This window comes from Austrofundulus limnaeus, unplaced genomic scaffold (assembly GCF_001266775.1).
Source record: "Austrofundulus limnaeus strain Quisiro unplaced genomic scaffold, Austrofundulus_limnaeus-1.0 Scaffold518, whole genome shotgun sequence".
Taxonomy (NCBI): domain Eukaryota; kingdom Metazoa; phylum Chordata; class Actinopteri; order Cyprinodontiformes; family Rivulidae; genus Austrofundulus; species Austrofundulus limnaeus.
Window position 1 is genome coordinate 30,080 of NW_013952920.1, and position 14,495 is coordinate 44,574.

At 38.9% G+C, this 14,495-nt stretch overlaps 1 protein-coding gene across 1 annotated transcript in view; it reads left to right on the forward strand.

Moving 5' to 3' along the window:
• Window positions 1-14,495, forward strand: part of sidt2 (SID1 transmembrane family, member 2) — a gene marked incomplete at its 3' end in the record, with an annotated part of 34,376 nt that overhangs the window by 4,874 nt on the left and 15,007 nt on the right. Inside the window, 12 exon segments of the mRNA XM_014026018.1 lie at window positions 148-312; window positions 426-471; window positions 3,431-3,532; window positions 3,737-3,820; window positions 3,970-4,135; window positions 4,616-4,709; window positions 7,948-8,003; window positions 8,195-8,221; window positions 11,144-11,182; window positions 11,266-11,340; window positions 12,040-12,155; window positions 12,340-12,413. Coding sequence (XP_013881472.1) covers window positions 148-312; window positions 426-471; window positions 3,431-3,532; window positions 3,737-3,820; window positions 3,970-4,135; window positions 4,616-4,709; window positions 7,948-8,003; window positions 8,195-8,221; window positions 11,144-11,182; window positions 11,266-11,340; window positions 12,040-12,155; window positions 12,340-12,413 — 1,044 coding nt within the window.

Below are 14,495 nucleotides of genomic sequence, written 5' to 3' on the forward strand. Positions count from 1 at the left end.
GGGGGGGGGTACCCCCCTGGCGGGCCTCAGGGGAGTCCCGCGGGCCTAGTGTTTGACACATGTGGCCTAAATTAATTGATTGGGAGAATAAGGTGTGTTTATTTTTCTCGCAGTTTATCAGCATCAGTTTTCTTGTTTCTCTCACAGCTACCAGAGGAAGTACCCGTACAAACACATCGCTCGAACATTGTGCCAACCTCCAACACGGGCCGCCTCCGAGACCCAGTACTTCTTTGTCGACGTGTCTACCCTGTCGAGCCAGGGTACAAACTACCTGCTCCGGGTCAGCCGCGTGGAGAGCTTCACCCTGCAGTGAGTGCTCCTGATAACACAGAGGCCTTTTAATCATTCACCGCTTGATGTGTTGTCATGTGCTGAACGTTTTTACTGCCATGGCTGACGAGTTGTCTTCTGCCTGATTACAGGACAGACAAGACATTCACCTTCACTGCATCACCGTCCCAGCCTCAGGTAAATCAACCACAGTGTGTAGATTGTGTTGTTCCACAAATATACACAGCAGACAGCGTGGTGGTGGAGGGTGAGGAAAGTACAAAATGCAAACAGGAAGGTGGGACTTGAGGAGTTTTTCAATTCGTAGATTCTTCATCACCCGCTTGGCTCTGAAGGTTGTCAGGTTTACAGATACTGGGCTAAATTTGGTGTGGTAGTAACTCAGAGTCATCCTCAAGACATACACAGAGCACAATCACGTCTTTAGAGTTTTACACTTATTATTGACAAGGTTTTCACAGCAAAAATGCCAGTGTTAATTTAACACCCACAGTGTTAATTTCAACACCAACAAAGTATGTGTCCACACTTGCTGGTGTTAAAATAACATTTGTGAAAGTGTTAAATTTTTACACCCATTTTTTTTTGTTAATCTAACACCAAGCTGTGTTTAATATTCAACAATACTGGGTGTCATATTAACATTTCACCAGTGTTAAAATAAAGTGTTAAAATTAACGCCATTGTATTATTATTATTATTAACAAAGGAAATTATGGTGTTGGTAATGTTAACAGACATCACAAGGTGTCAATACACCATACATTTGAGAGTGTAAATTTAACACTCAGAGTTAATATCAAACTCTCAGTAATTAGTAGAAAAGTGTAATGGCATCACCCTTCACACACCAGGACAAACCTCTCACTCATGGTGTTGATTTTTGGCCAAAAACGTAAACTTAAAGTTGAACAACTTGATCAAAGTGAACAAGAGAACTAACCAGAACAACTAATTTTTACTCTGATGAACGTCTTTAATAGTCATAAACAAGCAAAAACATCATTTCTGTAAGATTTCTCAGCAAGGAATGCTGGGTAAAAGCTGGTCTGTCTGACATGAGGTGGAAGAGGGCGGGGCTTTTCAGAATACTGCTTTCAACACTGCATGGTGTCATTTAACAACACTGTTAAGTTGTGGGTGGAGCTTATTTAACAGTGTCCAGTGTTGAGACAACACTGAGGAAATCAACACTGTGACAACACCAACACTGGGAGTCAGTTTACTCAGAAAGTGTTAAAATAACACTAGAGGGAGTTAAATCAACACCCAAAAGTTTAACGCTGAAATTTTAACACTCCTGTTTTTGCTGTGCAGTGAGATAAACCTGTCCTTTATCAGCAACGGATGATTTTAGCTTAAAAACTCTTGTATTAAAGGCAGTGGACAGCATTTAATGTGTGTCCTTCTGCAGCTTTTGCTTCTTTTAAAGATGTTTGAAACAGTTGGTCTGCATTCATTTCATTGTGCTGTTTTTTTCTGTTTGTTTTGTGGAAAAGTCTGGTTATTTTTGCCGTGTTATACCAAAATATGTGCTGTCAACAAAAAAACAACACAGACTACTTCCACATTCCCACGGTTTGATGGAAAAACACAGAGTTTTGCAAAAGGTGGAAAGTGAAACCAAGAATGTCTTTTTCTTGTAATTGACGGAGCCATGACTTCCTGAGGCAGCAACAGAATGGGGAAACTTAGGAGTCGTTTGTGAGGCAAACTATGACTTTTTTTATATTTTTTTTATTGAGAAATGACCTTTTTCGTTCTGGTTTGTTGCTAAATGAAGCCTCAGCAATGTGAACTTGGCACTAGACCAGAGGTGTCCAATCCTGGTCCTTGAGGGCCGTTTTCCTGCTCCAGCACACCTGATTCAATGATTGTTTGAACCCTTCAAGTTCTGCAGAAGCCTGTTAATCAGCCACTCGTTCAAATCAGGTGTGCTGGAGCAGAGGAATCTTTAAAACATGCAGGATAGAGGCCCTCGAGGACCAGGATTGGACACACCTGCAGTAGTGGTTGACCAATACGAATTTTTCTGTGACTGATGCTGTTTTTTAGCAATCAGTGAGGTCGATGGCTAATATGAAACATCAGTATATTTATTTTTGTTTTGGCCAAATCCAAACTTAAGGAAATGTGTTTGCTAGATCATTTTTTGTTGTAACAAAGTGTCTTTGCGATAAATCTTATTCTGTTGGAAAGACTTAATTTACCTTTTTAAATGTTGCCACATTTGTAAGGAACATGCATTTATGGGATAAATAATAACTGCTTTATTTTAAAATATGGACATTTAACAGTAGGGGTGCCCTGATCTGCTTACTTAAATGAGAAGCCAATCTTATCCAGTGATCTTATCTACCTCCACAAAGGACTGAAAATCAGCCATCGTCCCCTTTTGCTTGTTAAAACATGCTTGTATTGTTTTAAAGATATCGTTCAACATTTTTCAATAAAATAAGATTGGAATGTTGAATTTTGACCTTAAACATAAACGTGTCAATTATTTTAATAAATTCAGTATCGGACAAAATTGGAATCGGCACTCAGTTCACCTCTATTTAACAACCCTTAGAAGAGCTTTTGCACATAAAATGATACATAGAAGAGCCTTCTCATAAAAATACCATAAATATTAGACTACAATAAGGTGGTTGTAGCTGCATCCTCACTTTCCTTGGTAATTTATTATGTACAGGAATGACTAATTGCCAATTTTTTAAAAAGTTGCCAGCAGCTGCTGCTGCAACTACTCACTGGAGCCCACAATTTAGTTTACTTTAAGCATGGCTGTTCATGTATTTCAAGTTTTGTTAAATATATCTTTATTTATACATGATGTATGTTTATTTATATATTAACCAAAACACATTGCTCTGTAAATCAGCCATTGGTTGCCTTGACTGGTCATAAAACGCTCATATTGGTCGACGTCGGCTTGTTGTTGTTGCTTTTTTCTTTTCTGGCTTCTGTTGTTAGTTGTTGCATTTTCAAACTAGCGGGGTTAGAAGTTTTGCTTGTGAGGTTTGAGTGTAGACAGTTTTTAATGTTGTCATATTTGGGTCGAACTACAACCACGTTATTGTAATCCAACACTGTTGTTCTTCCTGTTGTCCTCTGCTCTGTTTTTTCCTCCCAGTTCTTTAAGTACGTCTTCCCAGATGGAGTGGATACTGTCATCGTCAAGGTCAACTCGGACATGAGCTTCCCCTGCTCTGTTATGTCAGTCCAGGATATCCAGGTACACAGCTCGACAGGAAGCAGAGAGCAGGGGGAACATTTCAGTTCATTGCCTTTATGCCTTTATTCTTTAAATCATGTATTTCTGTTCCTTGTTAGATAAATACTGTATTTCCAGAACTATATGAACTACCACTCCTTCAAATATTTTAAATGTTATAAAAAGAATAATCAGTTTTTATCAATTTCCTTTGTCCCTCCACAGTGCCCTGTCTATGATCTTGACAACAACGTGGCCTTCATTGGGATGTACCAGACGATGACAAAAAAAGGGGCCATCACTGTTCAGGTATTTTTATTTTTCCTGTGCTTGGATGTGTGCACTGTGCTGAAACACATTATGCAAAGCCTCGTGACAAAGCACAGCGCATATTTGAATATAGACGACACAATCACACAAACATCTCATATCTTCATGTGCTTCTTCCTCTAATCCAGAGGAAGGATTACCCCAGCAACAGTTTCTACGTGGTGGTAGTTGTAAAAACGGAGGACGAGGCGTGTGGCGGCCCACTGCGCTTTTACCCCCTGCAACCCGATGAGCTGATCGACGCCGGGAACCGGACCAAGGTTCTCGATGTGATGGTCTCCCCTGCCATCAACTGTGAGCTACTTATTTAAATATAACATGTTAATAATAGTCAGGCATCAGCACAGAGGCTGGTCGTTTACCTCTGATGTTTATTTATCTGACACAAGTATTTGAGTTTGTGAGGAAAACTTTTCTGTCTTGACTCTTCAACCTGTTACCTGATTGGTGGAGTTGTGGTCTGATTTTTTAAGGATTTCCCATCTCAAAAAAGAGACTGTCCTTGGTCACTAAACTAACCATGGTTGTTTCTCTATTTTAAAGTGCCTGTGACGTCAAATTTTTGTTATACATGTGAATGCATTTTTGATTTTCATTGTTCTCTTAACTGGTCGGAGTGCAATGAAGTGTTTCCAGAAGAGCTGGAAGAGGTGTCTGTGGAAAGAGATGTCTGTGCCTCCCTGCTTATAGGGAGCTCATAGATAGATGGATGGATGGATGGATTGGCAAAAAAACAAAAACATTGTTATAATTTTTGATATCTTGTTTCCACAGCTGAGAAGTACGTGATCGGGATGCTGTTCTGTCTGGGCATCTTCTTCTCGTTCTACCTGCTGACCCTGCTGGTTACCTGCATAGAAAACAAGAGGTAACGTTTTTGCTTCACTGCTTTGTTCATGTCCAGAAATGAAAGACCCTTTCACACTACAACATTTTAGACACCTGATAAGGTGAGGGAAATTTATTTGTGTAGCACATTTCATATCAGAAGGCAAAAAACAAGTTAATATGAACAAGGCAAAATGACCATGCACACAGACACGCAAACACACAACAAGCATTTAAAAGCAATAACAAATAAGGTTAGGACAAAGTTGCCAGCTTCTTCAGTCACACAACACAAGGTAGGAAAACTGATCTAAAAGAGACATTAGTTTTTCACTCTTAAAAAATCGAAAAAGAAGATAAGAACATAAAAATGTAAAACAAAAGAAAGGGAAAAAAGGAACCAGAACAGTGATAAGAAGGGGACAATCATATATAACAGTAAATATCAGAACACTGTTCGATGGAAGAAACTGGAAGAATTGCTCCAGATTATTGCAATGGATTTGTTCTCGGTTAGACATTATGTTTGTAAAATTTCTTAAATCCTGAAAATTTTGTCCAACACTGAAGATGTCTGTGCTGAAATAGAATCAAACAAATCACTGGAAGCTTCTTTTGGAAAAATACATACTGTAATGCCAACAATTATATGTAAACTATGAGTAGTTTTGCCATAAGAAAGTGTTGCAGAGTGACAGGACCTTAACAGAAAACGTATTTGCTTCATCTTCCAGTTAGTTTTATTGAGGAAGCAGTTTTGAATATATAATCAAATCTGTCTTGTGGTGCCTGGTTTTTAATAATCGTTATTATCTCCATGTTTATTTTGTTGTCTAAAGTCTTTTTCGTGAACAAAGAAACTGTTGATGATCTCATGACAAAAGCTGCACTTTGACCACATGAATGGCTTTTTAAGGTGTTTTTTTTTTTTTCCTTTCCAGGCCCTTTCTCTCTCTTTTTTAAATAAGTACTTTTGTCTTTTTTATTTGTTTTCATCACATTTAATCTCATTAAAATGTATAAATTGTGGTAATTTCATATTGCACTGCAGGAACAGATGTTATTGTTTTTTAAAACATTGAGAAAAGAATAAAGCTGAGAAAACACAACAAGCTGCCCAAAGGTGACTGGTGCTTCAGAATAAATGAGAAGAAAAAGCTAATTAAAAACAAAACTGTGACTCTGACCCCCTGCAGCCCTGACTCCATAAGGAGATGCATTTCACTTTTAGACATATTTAAACAACTTATTTTTTTTAATCTAAAACCACAGCAGGACTGCAAAATATTCGAGGCTGAACCTATCTTTATAACCATTGTGTGGAAAAAATAAAAACAGGGCTTTTAGGTTCAGTTTTTTGGTAGAAACACATCTGCAGGTTTCTGCTAATAAATCGTCTGTAGCAACCAAAGAGCAGAACAGACAGGAAGTGTTGGAAGATGACAAACAGAGCAGTGAGACAAGCTGTTAACATCCAAAGGATCTTTATATGGTTTACTTAAAAAGATGGAAAATATTTTAGTGTAAGCCAGAAACACAACTAAAGGTCTAGAATTCTTTAAAGGGATCCCTGATTAGTTGTAACATTAGACTTTATTTGATAAACATATATTTTAACTGTAAAATAAAGACTGTAAAAATACTGTAGGCTGTTTGGTTTTGAAAATTTTTAAAAATATATTTTAAAACGGATGGAGCCATTTTATTTACACGCAAAGCATTCTGGGTAAATGATGACGGTGGATAGATCCTCTGTGTGAGTGATCTATATCCACCCTGAAGGTTATTGTTGGACAATATCTGATGATCGACTCTTTGAAATGAAACCAGAGAGCGTTGACAGAGAGGAGAAGGTAGAAATGACTCAGCCTGGAACTGAAAATATGGATTGAGGACAACAGAGCTGCTTCATGGAAGAAGAACCTCAGCTTAGCCTGTTAGCCTTCATACTAGCGCTGATGCTATATTGCGTTATATGTATTAGCTCGATGCTAGCGCGACAAACTAACAAGCTAAACTGAGGTCCTCCATCCATATTTTCAGTTCCAGGCTGAGTCATTTCTACCTTCTCCTCTCTGTCAACGCTCTCTGGTTTCATTTAAAAGAGTCAATCATCAGATATTGTCCAAGATTAACCTTCAGGGTGGATATAGCTTGCTAGCAGCCTCGCACTGAGGATCTATCCACATCATCATTTACCCAGAATGCTTTGCGTGTAAATAAAATGGTCCCATCCGTGTAATATATATTTTTGAACATTTAGTTTTAAAATGATAAAAACTGAACATCTTACAGTATTTTTACAGTCTTTGTTTTACGTTAAAACATATGTTTATCAATAAAGTCTAATGTTACAACTAATCATGGATCCCTTTAAAATAAGGCATATTACCTGCCGTCTTTTGTGTCAGAGTTTTAGACTTAGATCATCTTACGTTGATAAGTGTTTCAGCTGTTTTCTTTAAATGTTGGGGGTTAAGTAATTATTGGAAAACCGACTGGATAATAGTCATGTTTAGGTTTGCTAATGTTCATATGTATTTAATGTATCTTAAATTAGACTGACTTGATGTACATCCAGTCCATCTTCACTGTGAGTTTCATTAAAATTCATTTCATGAGATATTTTGCTGACAGACACACTCTTCTAGGACTTCCACAAACAATTATTTTTATAGTCGACTAATCACAGATTATTTTTTAAGATTAGTCGACTAATTGGATCATACGTTAATTGAATATAAAACATACAGCTTATTGTGTCAGAATGCAGCTGCTATTATATAACCATCGTTAGATTTTAGCTATATGCTAACTAAAAATAATTGCTGTGGAAGACAAGTTCTGCTCTGCAGATATTGCACAGGTTTCTCTTTCATTTTCTTAAAATGATCCCACACTTTTGAGCTCTGTTGCTGGGTAGCCATGATACCAGAGCCTGTCTGTATAATGTCTTGTGACGTCCACGGCCTACCCCAGTTACCACTACTGTGCATGTGTGTCAAGGACAGAAAGGCAGACGTGGCAGTGGAAGGTGTCAAAGCAGTTTGGAGAGAAAAACAAAGTAAAAAAAGAGTAATCAATTATTAAATTAGTCGTCGACTAATTATGGCAGCCCTACACTCTTCCCTCTTGATTTTGGAGGTGGATGAGGAAGTTCTCAGTGTTCAGACTGATAATCTGTAAATATTAAGATGTCTAAATAAAAACTATAAAGCTGCAGTTTAACGAGGACTGACCTCGCTTCATTTTCCTCTTTTTGTTGTTTTTTTTTACAGAATGAAGAGGAGAGAGATGTTTCAGGTTCCTGCTGACATGTCGCCTGCTGAGACAGGTAGGCCAACTGCTGTAGACTCACTGAACTGTGCGCATCATTTTACAGAGAGGAACGATAATTGTTTACCTAAATTAGATGTTACAGATCAACATACTATCCTCTCTGTTGATGTATGAAGCTTTAGATGTTTGTGTTTACTGATTGTGTATCTTTGACCCTCTCTCCCTCATGCTAAATGCGCGGTTCAGCCTCTCTTCTTGGAAAGAACAGCGACGGTATAACGACACAGTTCCTCCTCTTGTGCTGCTCGTTCTCACACTGTTGTGCTTGTTTCAGATGCTCTCTGCATGCAGTAGTTTGCACACTTACACTCTCTGGAGTTAAAGAACTGCAGCTCTGTAGAAGAGAGGACAAACAGCGCTCTGTTAGATGCTGTGCTTTGTTGACTGTGCACAAACATGAACGTAACTCTGTTCCAGGACTTGGGTTTCACAGCACTGAACCAATAAGGATATGAGATAAAGACCCGTTTGGGTGCAGTACAGGTCGAGCCTAGCCTGCTCTTTGCCTTCCTATGCAGTTCCACTCAATTCTAGTTTCACTGCTCCGTCTGGGATTTCTCCCAGAGACGAGGTAGAATTTCAACCGGGCCAATCCGTCTAGCTGACGCACTACGTACACCACGGACAAATGTTAGTGACTGGGTAAAATCTGTCCAATCATTTTAAACTTCAACAGAGTCCACTCCTCCAGCAAGAAATCGCATCTCAATAGTTGAGGCTCCCGAGCCTCTGTATGAAGCAAAGCCTAGGACAAGGGGCTGGTTTTTACCAGGCTAGGTTGAGCCAGTACTTACAGAAAAGTTGAAGCACATTGTCAGCAACTTTAAGGCCTTAATAGATGTCGAAATATGCAGTTTCTCAATGTTTTCAATTTGAAACAATTCTAACTTCTAATACGTCTACATCAGCGGTGTCAAACTCATCTGCACCGAGGGCCACAAAAGTATTATGGTGGCCCTCAAAGGGCCAGTTGTAATTGACTTTAACATTTCAGATTTAACATAAACTAAACATAAAACATCACATTCCTTGTCTCACTGCTACGGCTGAGCAGCGCTAACAAACAGTAACTGAGCTCTATGTGGTATTTCATGCATAGAAACAGCGTTTTTACACGTCCTTTATATAAACACTGAAAAGTACAACTGACTAAATGTGAAATAAATAATACAGAAGTACTATTAAAAGTAAAAGTCAGAGAGTTTTACTTACTGTTATTGTGGTGACTAGCTGCCATCTTAAATTCTCCTACATTCCCACATGGAATTCCCACTGGAGGGACATTTTCAGTTTAAATATGACTTATAAGTGGGAAATTACCAGTATAACTGGGCTGCAGCAAAAATGCAGCAAAATAGAGATTTTACACATTGAATTTTGCCGTCTACTTTTGAATCCTGTGTACCTCCTTGTGGTGGGATCGTTTTGTGGGTAACATAATCAACATGCATTATGGGAAATATTGTTTCTAGTTATTGCTGACTTTAAAGCAGCTTTTTCAAAGACATTAATATATCTTTGAAGCTCTCGTGGTCCCGAGGGCCTTGAGTTTGGTACATGTGGTCTGCATTATTAAACTATTGTTTGGGGGTTAATTTAACTTAAACTCATCAGGGTTTTTCTTTCATTAGAAACCAGCAAAAATTCTTCATCTTTGTTTACAACTAAATTTAGTGAATAATGTTCCCATTACTTTTGGAATGCTCTGCACAGATAATTTGTGTATGATATTTAACGCTCTGCATCATTTAGCTCCCTCCCCCAAAATGACTTGACTTCAGTCAGCTCTCATCCTTACAGCTTTTAGTGGTCATTTCTTTTCAGAAGAAGAAAAAAAAACTTGGTTTACATCCAGGTATCATTTTACTGGCTTAATGTCCTTGGCACACCCAGACTGTCTGAGGTGTTATTCTCAATGTTGAAATGTAAACAAACAATTTGTAACTGCTGGCAACAAAGTCTTGGCTGATTTTGCTCATGGAGGTAAATGATGCTTACCGTATTTTTCGGACAATAAGCCGCACCGGACTATAAGTCGCACCCCCAACAAAAAAAAAACCAGTACACCCAAATTTGCCATCAAAAAAGTGAATTCAATATCAAAGCATAAAAAGCAAACCTTTAGGAATTAAAGTTCGGAGGAATACGGTTCATTTAACTGACCTTATTTTGGTAGTTTTCTTTAACAGTKTCTGGTCCAACAAAACGTCTCATTCATCTTCCTCCGGCGCACAGAAACCATCGAAGTCCTCTTCAGTGTAAGAGTTAAACAAGCTGCGTCACACAGCGGTATCTGTTCAGTGTTGCTTTCTGTGTCGCTGTCTTCCCGGGGTAATGCTGGCTCTGAAGCTGTGGTGGGATAGCCCTCCCACTCCAGCATACGTCACTGCATGGGATTCCTTCCCCGGGGAGTGCAATGAGGGAAAAAAAAGTCTGCGGCTCTTCACTYGACGTTTATCCACAAACTGGTCCTGGATTAAGCTCCAAAGTTTTTATCAGTCAGATTCCACMGTGAAAAATGTCTGTTTTATCCCCTTTTTATGAGTTTTTGGCCATTGACTATCTTTAAATCGCTGCTTCCTAGTACAACAGTCGGCTCTGGAAGCGATCGCTTTTTTCTTTTTCTTTTTTTTCCCTTTCCTTTTTTGAAGTGAGTTGTTGAAGCAAATGGAGCATGAGAGCCCCCTGGTGGCTGAAGGAAAAAATCCATGTATAAGCCGCACCGGACTATAAGCCACGTGGTTCAAAGTTCAGGAAAAAAATCGCGGCTTATAGTCTGAAAAATACGGTATTTAGCGGCTATTTCTATCATAGCTTATACGTGCATTTAAATCAAAAACATTGAAAAGCTGCATATTTTGACAGTTATTACAGCTTTAAACATATCTTTGTAAATATTTAACCTCTTCTCCACCAGGCCTTACACATCTAAGTTATTCAACATCTTAAAAGAAAAATATAACCTTCAGTCATCAATACTAACAAGATCTCTGTATGTGTGTGTTCCTCATCTGTGTGTTTATCAGCTAACACTTCACAAGTGGCTTCGTGTTGTCTGTAGTAGTGCCTGTTTGAATGTGTGAAACTTGTGAACTCCTTTGGACTCTATAAAGACGAGCATATTTGTCTCCACAGGCAAGACTCCAGCCTCTCCGTATGAATATGGCTCATTTGGTGAGCATGGCTCATGTTTTTCTTCAGGTAATGGCTTTATTTGAATAAAAACTGGATTAAATGCTAAATTTGTTTCCGTTCAGCGGACAACGGCAGCACCCTGAGCTCGGAGGCCATCACTGACAGCGTCATGTCCACTGACAACTATGGATACATGGGTATGAAATGCTTCAAACAAGAATTCACACCCCTTTTTTCATGTTGCAGCTACAAACTTCACAGTATCTATTGTGAAAGACTAACACAAAGTGGTGTGTAATTGTAAAGTGGAAGGAAAATGATACAGATGTGCTGCTTTATGTTGGTCTGTCACATAAAATCCCAGTAAAATGCTTTGAAGTTTGTATTTGTAGCATGACAACATGTAGAGAAGTAGACGGTTCTGTAAACTGAAATGAGCCTCAGACTCTCTGCAGCATCTGTCCACGGTGAGGCGTGCAGACGGTTGGTCAGCGAGCTCCCCTCGTCCCTCACAGCTCTTCTGTTTGTCTTTATTCAATAGGACAGGAGACTTTCAAACGCCGACCAATCCTAAATCACCTTCACCACATAGCCATCCGTATCGGTGACACTCTGTTGCATATTTCCTATAATCATTCCCCCAGATTTGCTTCTAACCAATCAGCACAGTTTCAATCACACCTTGATGAAATAAGAGACTCCAGTGATCTTCTCTAAATTGAAAGCCAGATGAGACAGAATGTGCAAAAATCCAAGAACCAACAATCTTTGGAATACTGTAAATCGGTTTTGAAAGTTGGGAAGCATTCTGCAAATTTTCTGATTTTTTTGTTTTGTTTGTTTATTGAATTGCTGTCACTGAAAAGGTTTCTCTTCCCTTTCCTCCGCCCAATCAGAGCGATCTTTGGACAGTGTTGCACGAAGCAGGCAGGAGTCTCTGAGTTCTGTGGAGGAGGACGACTATGACACATTAGATGACATCGACTCAGACAAAAACATAGTTCGCACTAAGGTATGCCTCGGTCCTGCTATTCACGTGACATAAATCATCATTAGGAAATCACAAGTTGTCTTTGTAGTCCAACTTCTGAGTTAGAATATAGATAAGTGAATCATTTGGAACATTTGTATGTTCATTTGTTGTTGTTTCCACCCATTCCTGATAACTGGGGATGTTTTTTTTTTCTTAAATGCAGAAGTACCTGTGTGTCGCTGATCTGGCTCGTAAAGATAAGAGGATTCTCAGCAAGAAATACCAAATCTACTTCTGGTGAGAACAGACCAACTATTCAAAAGAGCTAAACTAGGAGATCCCTTCATATTTTAAAGGGGGTGTTATTATAATGTCATTCCCTCATCAAAAACATACCCAGAGTGTTGCTTTGACTCACTCATGCATCTTTGAGAAACCCTTGAATCTCCTGTAGCCATGTGGAGCTGCCTAAACAATTGTTGGTACAAAGCTCCACCTTCTTACACAAAGCTCCTCCCTGGAGCTCAGTCTGCAGCTGAGCTCCCGTCCCCCATGATCCCCCCCCCCACACACACACACACAGCTCCACCAGACTAGTTAAGCTGCAACTAATGACTATTTTGATTGTTGACTATTCTGCGATTATTGTTTCAATTAGTCGATTAGTCAGCGTTTATTTTTGTCACAACCTCCACCTGTGCTTCATTCCTGGGCGCACCTCCTTTTCCAACTCCAGCGCACATCTCGTCACCTGCTCACACCTGAGAATGTCACCCTTTTATCTAACAACAGAAAAAGTAACATTCTTGTAACAAACTAAAATAATAACCCATGAAATATAGGATTTTGAACCAATAGCTTATTTAGATGTATTTCTAAAATTAATATTTTTAAACATAATAAAAATGAAATTATTTCATACAGATTTAGCTGGAAGTAGTCTTTTAAACAAACAACTAATGTACAAATAACTCACAATAGCAGTCAATAGACTCAGCATTAATTTTGATACGTACAGCTTTTTCATAACAACTGAAGGTAACATAGGCTACACTGCAGGCAAACGCTACCATGTCCATATATTTGCAGCTGTGCGACCCATGTATCTATATTATATTTCATCAATGCAACAAAAACAATTTTTTTTCAAATCCAACCCAGGCCTTTTCAGTTTGTGGTACTGTGACTGCAGCCTGAATGCTCTGTGAGGTGGGGATGACACTGAGCTCGAGTCATGATGTTTAAATGTTGTAAGTCCACAGAACAGAGGTCTGGTTGTTTTGTCTTTGTTCTTTAAATTTTCCATGTTCAGGATGACTGTGAATCTGCAGAAACATGCAGTATGATAGTAACATCAAACGCTGATCATAACATCCTACAGTTACTCGATCTATACTTTACTTTTAGCACGTACTTTTGTTCAAAAAAAATGCTGCATCGGAGCAGCCGACCAGAGGCAGGTTAAAATGTAAACACTGAACTAAACAAGCACGTCAGAAAATCTTTTAATCGGCTCTGATTGCACAACAGCTTCAGAATCGACATGCAAACAAGGAGCGTCCATGTTTAGCTACATCTGTAAACAGTGAGTTCAATGTGCCGTCATCTTCTGTGCATGCAGGTCACATCAGGACCATGAAGAGTTTCACGAGTCTGATGGAAGTCTCATTTAAAAATATAATGTGATCGTCCACACCAAAAAATCTAATGTATTCAAGACATCAGAATTAAGACCTGCAGTGTGAACATAATTTTAGTTACTTGATTGTGGTGTAGAATTGAACTACCACCTGGAAAATACACAATTCCATTTAATTCAGTTTATTAAGTCACAACAAACATCTCAGGGCACTGTACACCAAAAAAAAAAAAAAAACTAAAGAAGCCAGCAGATTGTGTTGAATCTTCTCTTCATCACAGTCTCTCATCCTGAGCAGACTGGTGACAGTGGAGAGGAAAAACTCCCTTTTAACAGGAAGAAACCTCCAGCTGAACCAGAAACAGGCTCAGGCCATCTGCCTCGACTGGCTGGGTTTGGGAGACAGGATGAGACACAGACAAACACAGAACTGGTCCAGGTGTGTTTTCCTCTGGAAGAGAGACAAATAAAACACATCACTGATAAAAGTAATTATAACAAACATGTAGAGGACAGAGACTAAAGACAACAGCAGAGTGAGGAAATGTGGTCAGTTTGTCCTCCAGCAGTCTAAGTCTATAGCAGCAGAAATGAAGAATAATTCAGGAAACCTAAGTCTAATTATAGGATTTATCAAAAAGGAAAGCCTTCAGTCTAATCTTAAAAGTAGACAGAGTGTCAGCCTCATGGACCAAAACTGGAAGTTGATTCCACAAGAGAGGAGCTTGATAAGTGAAAGC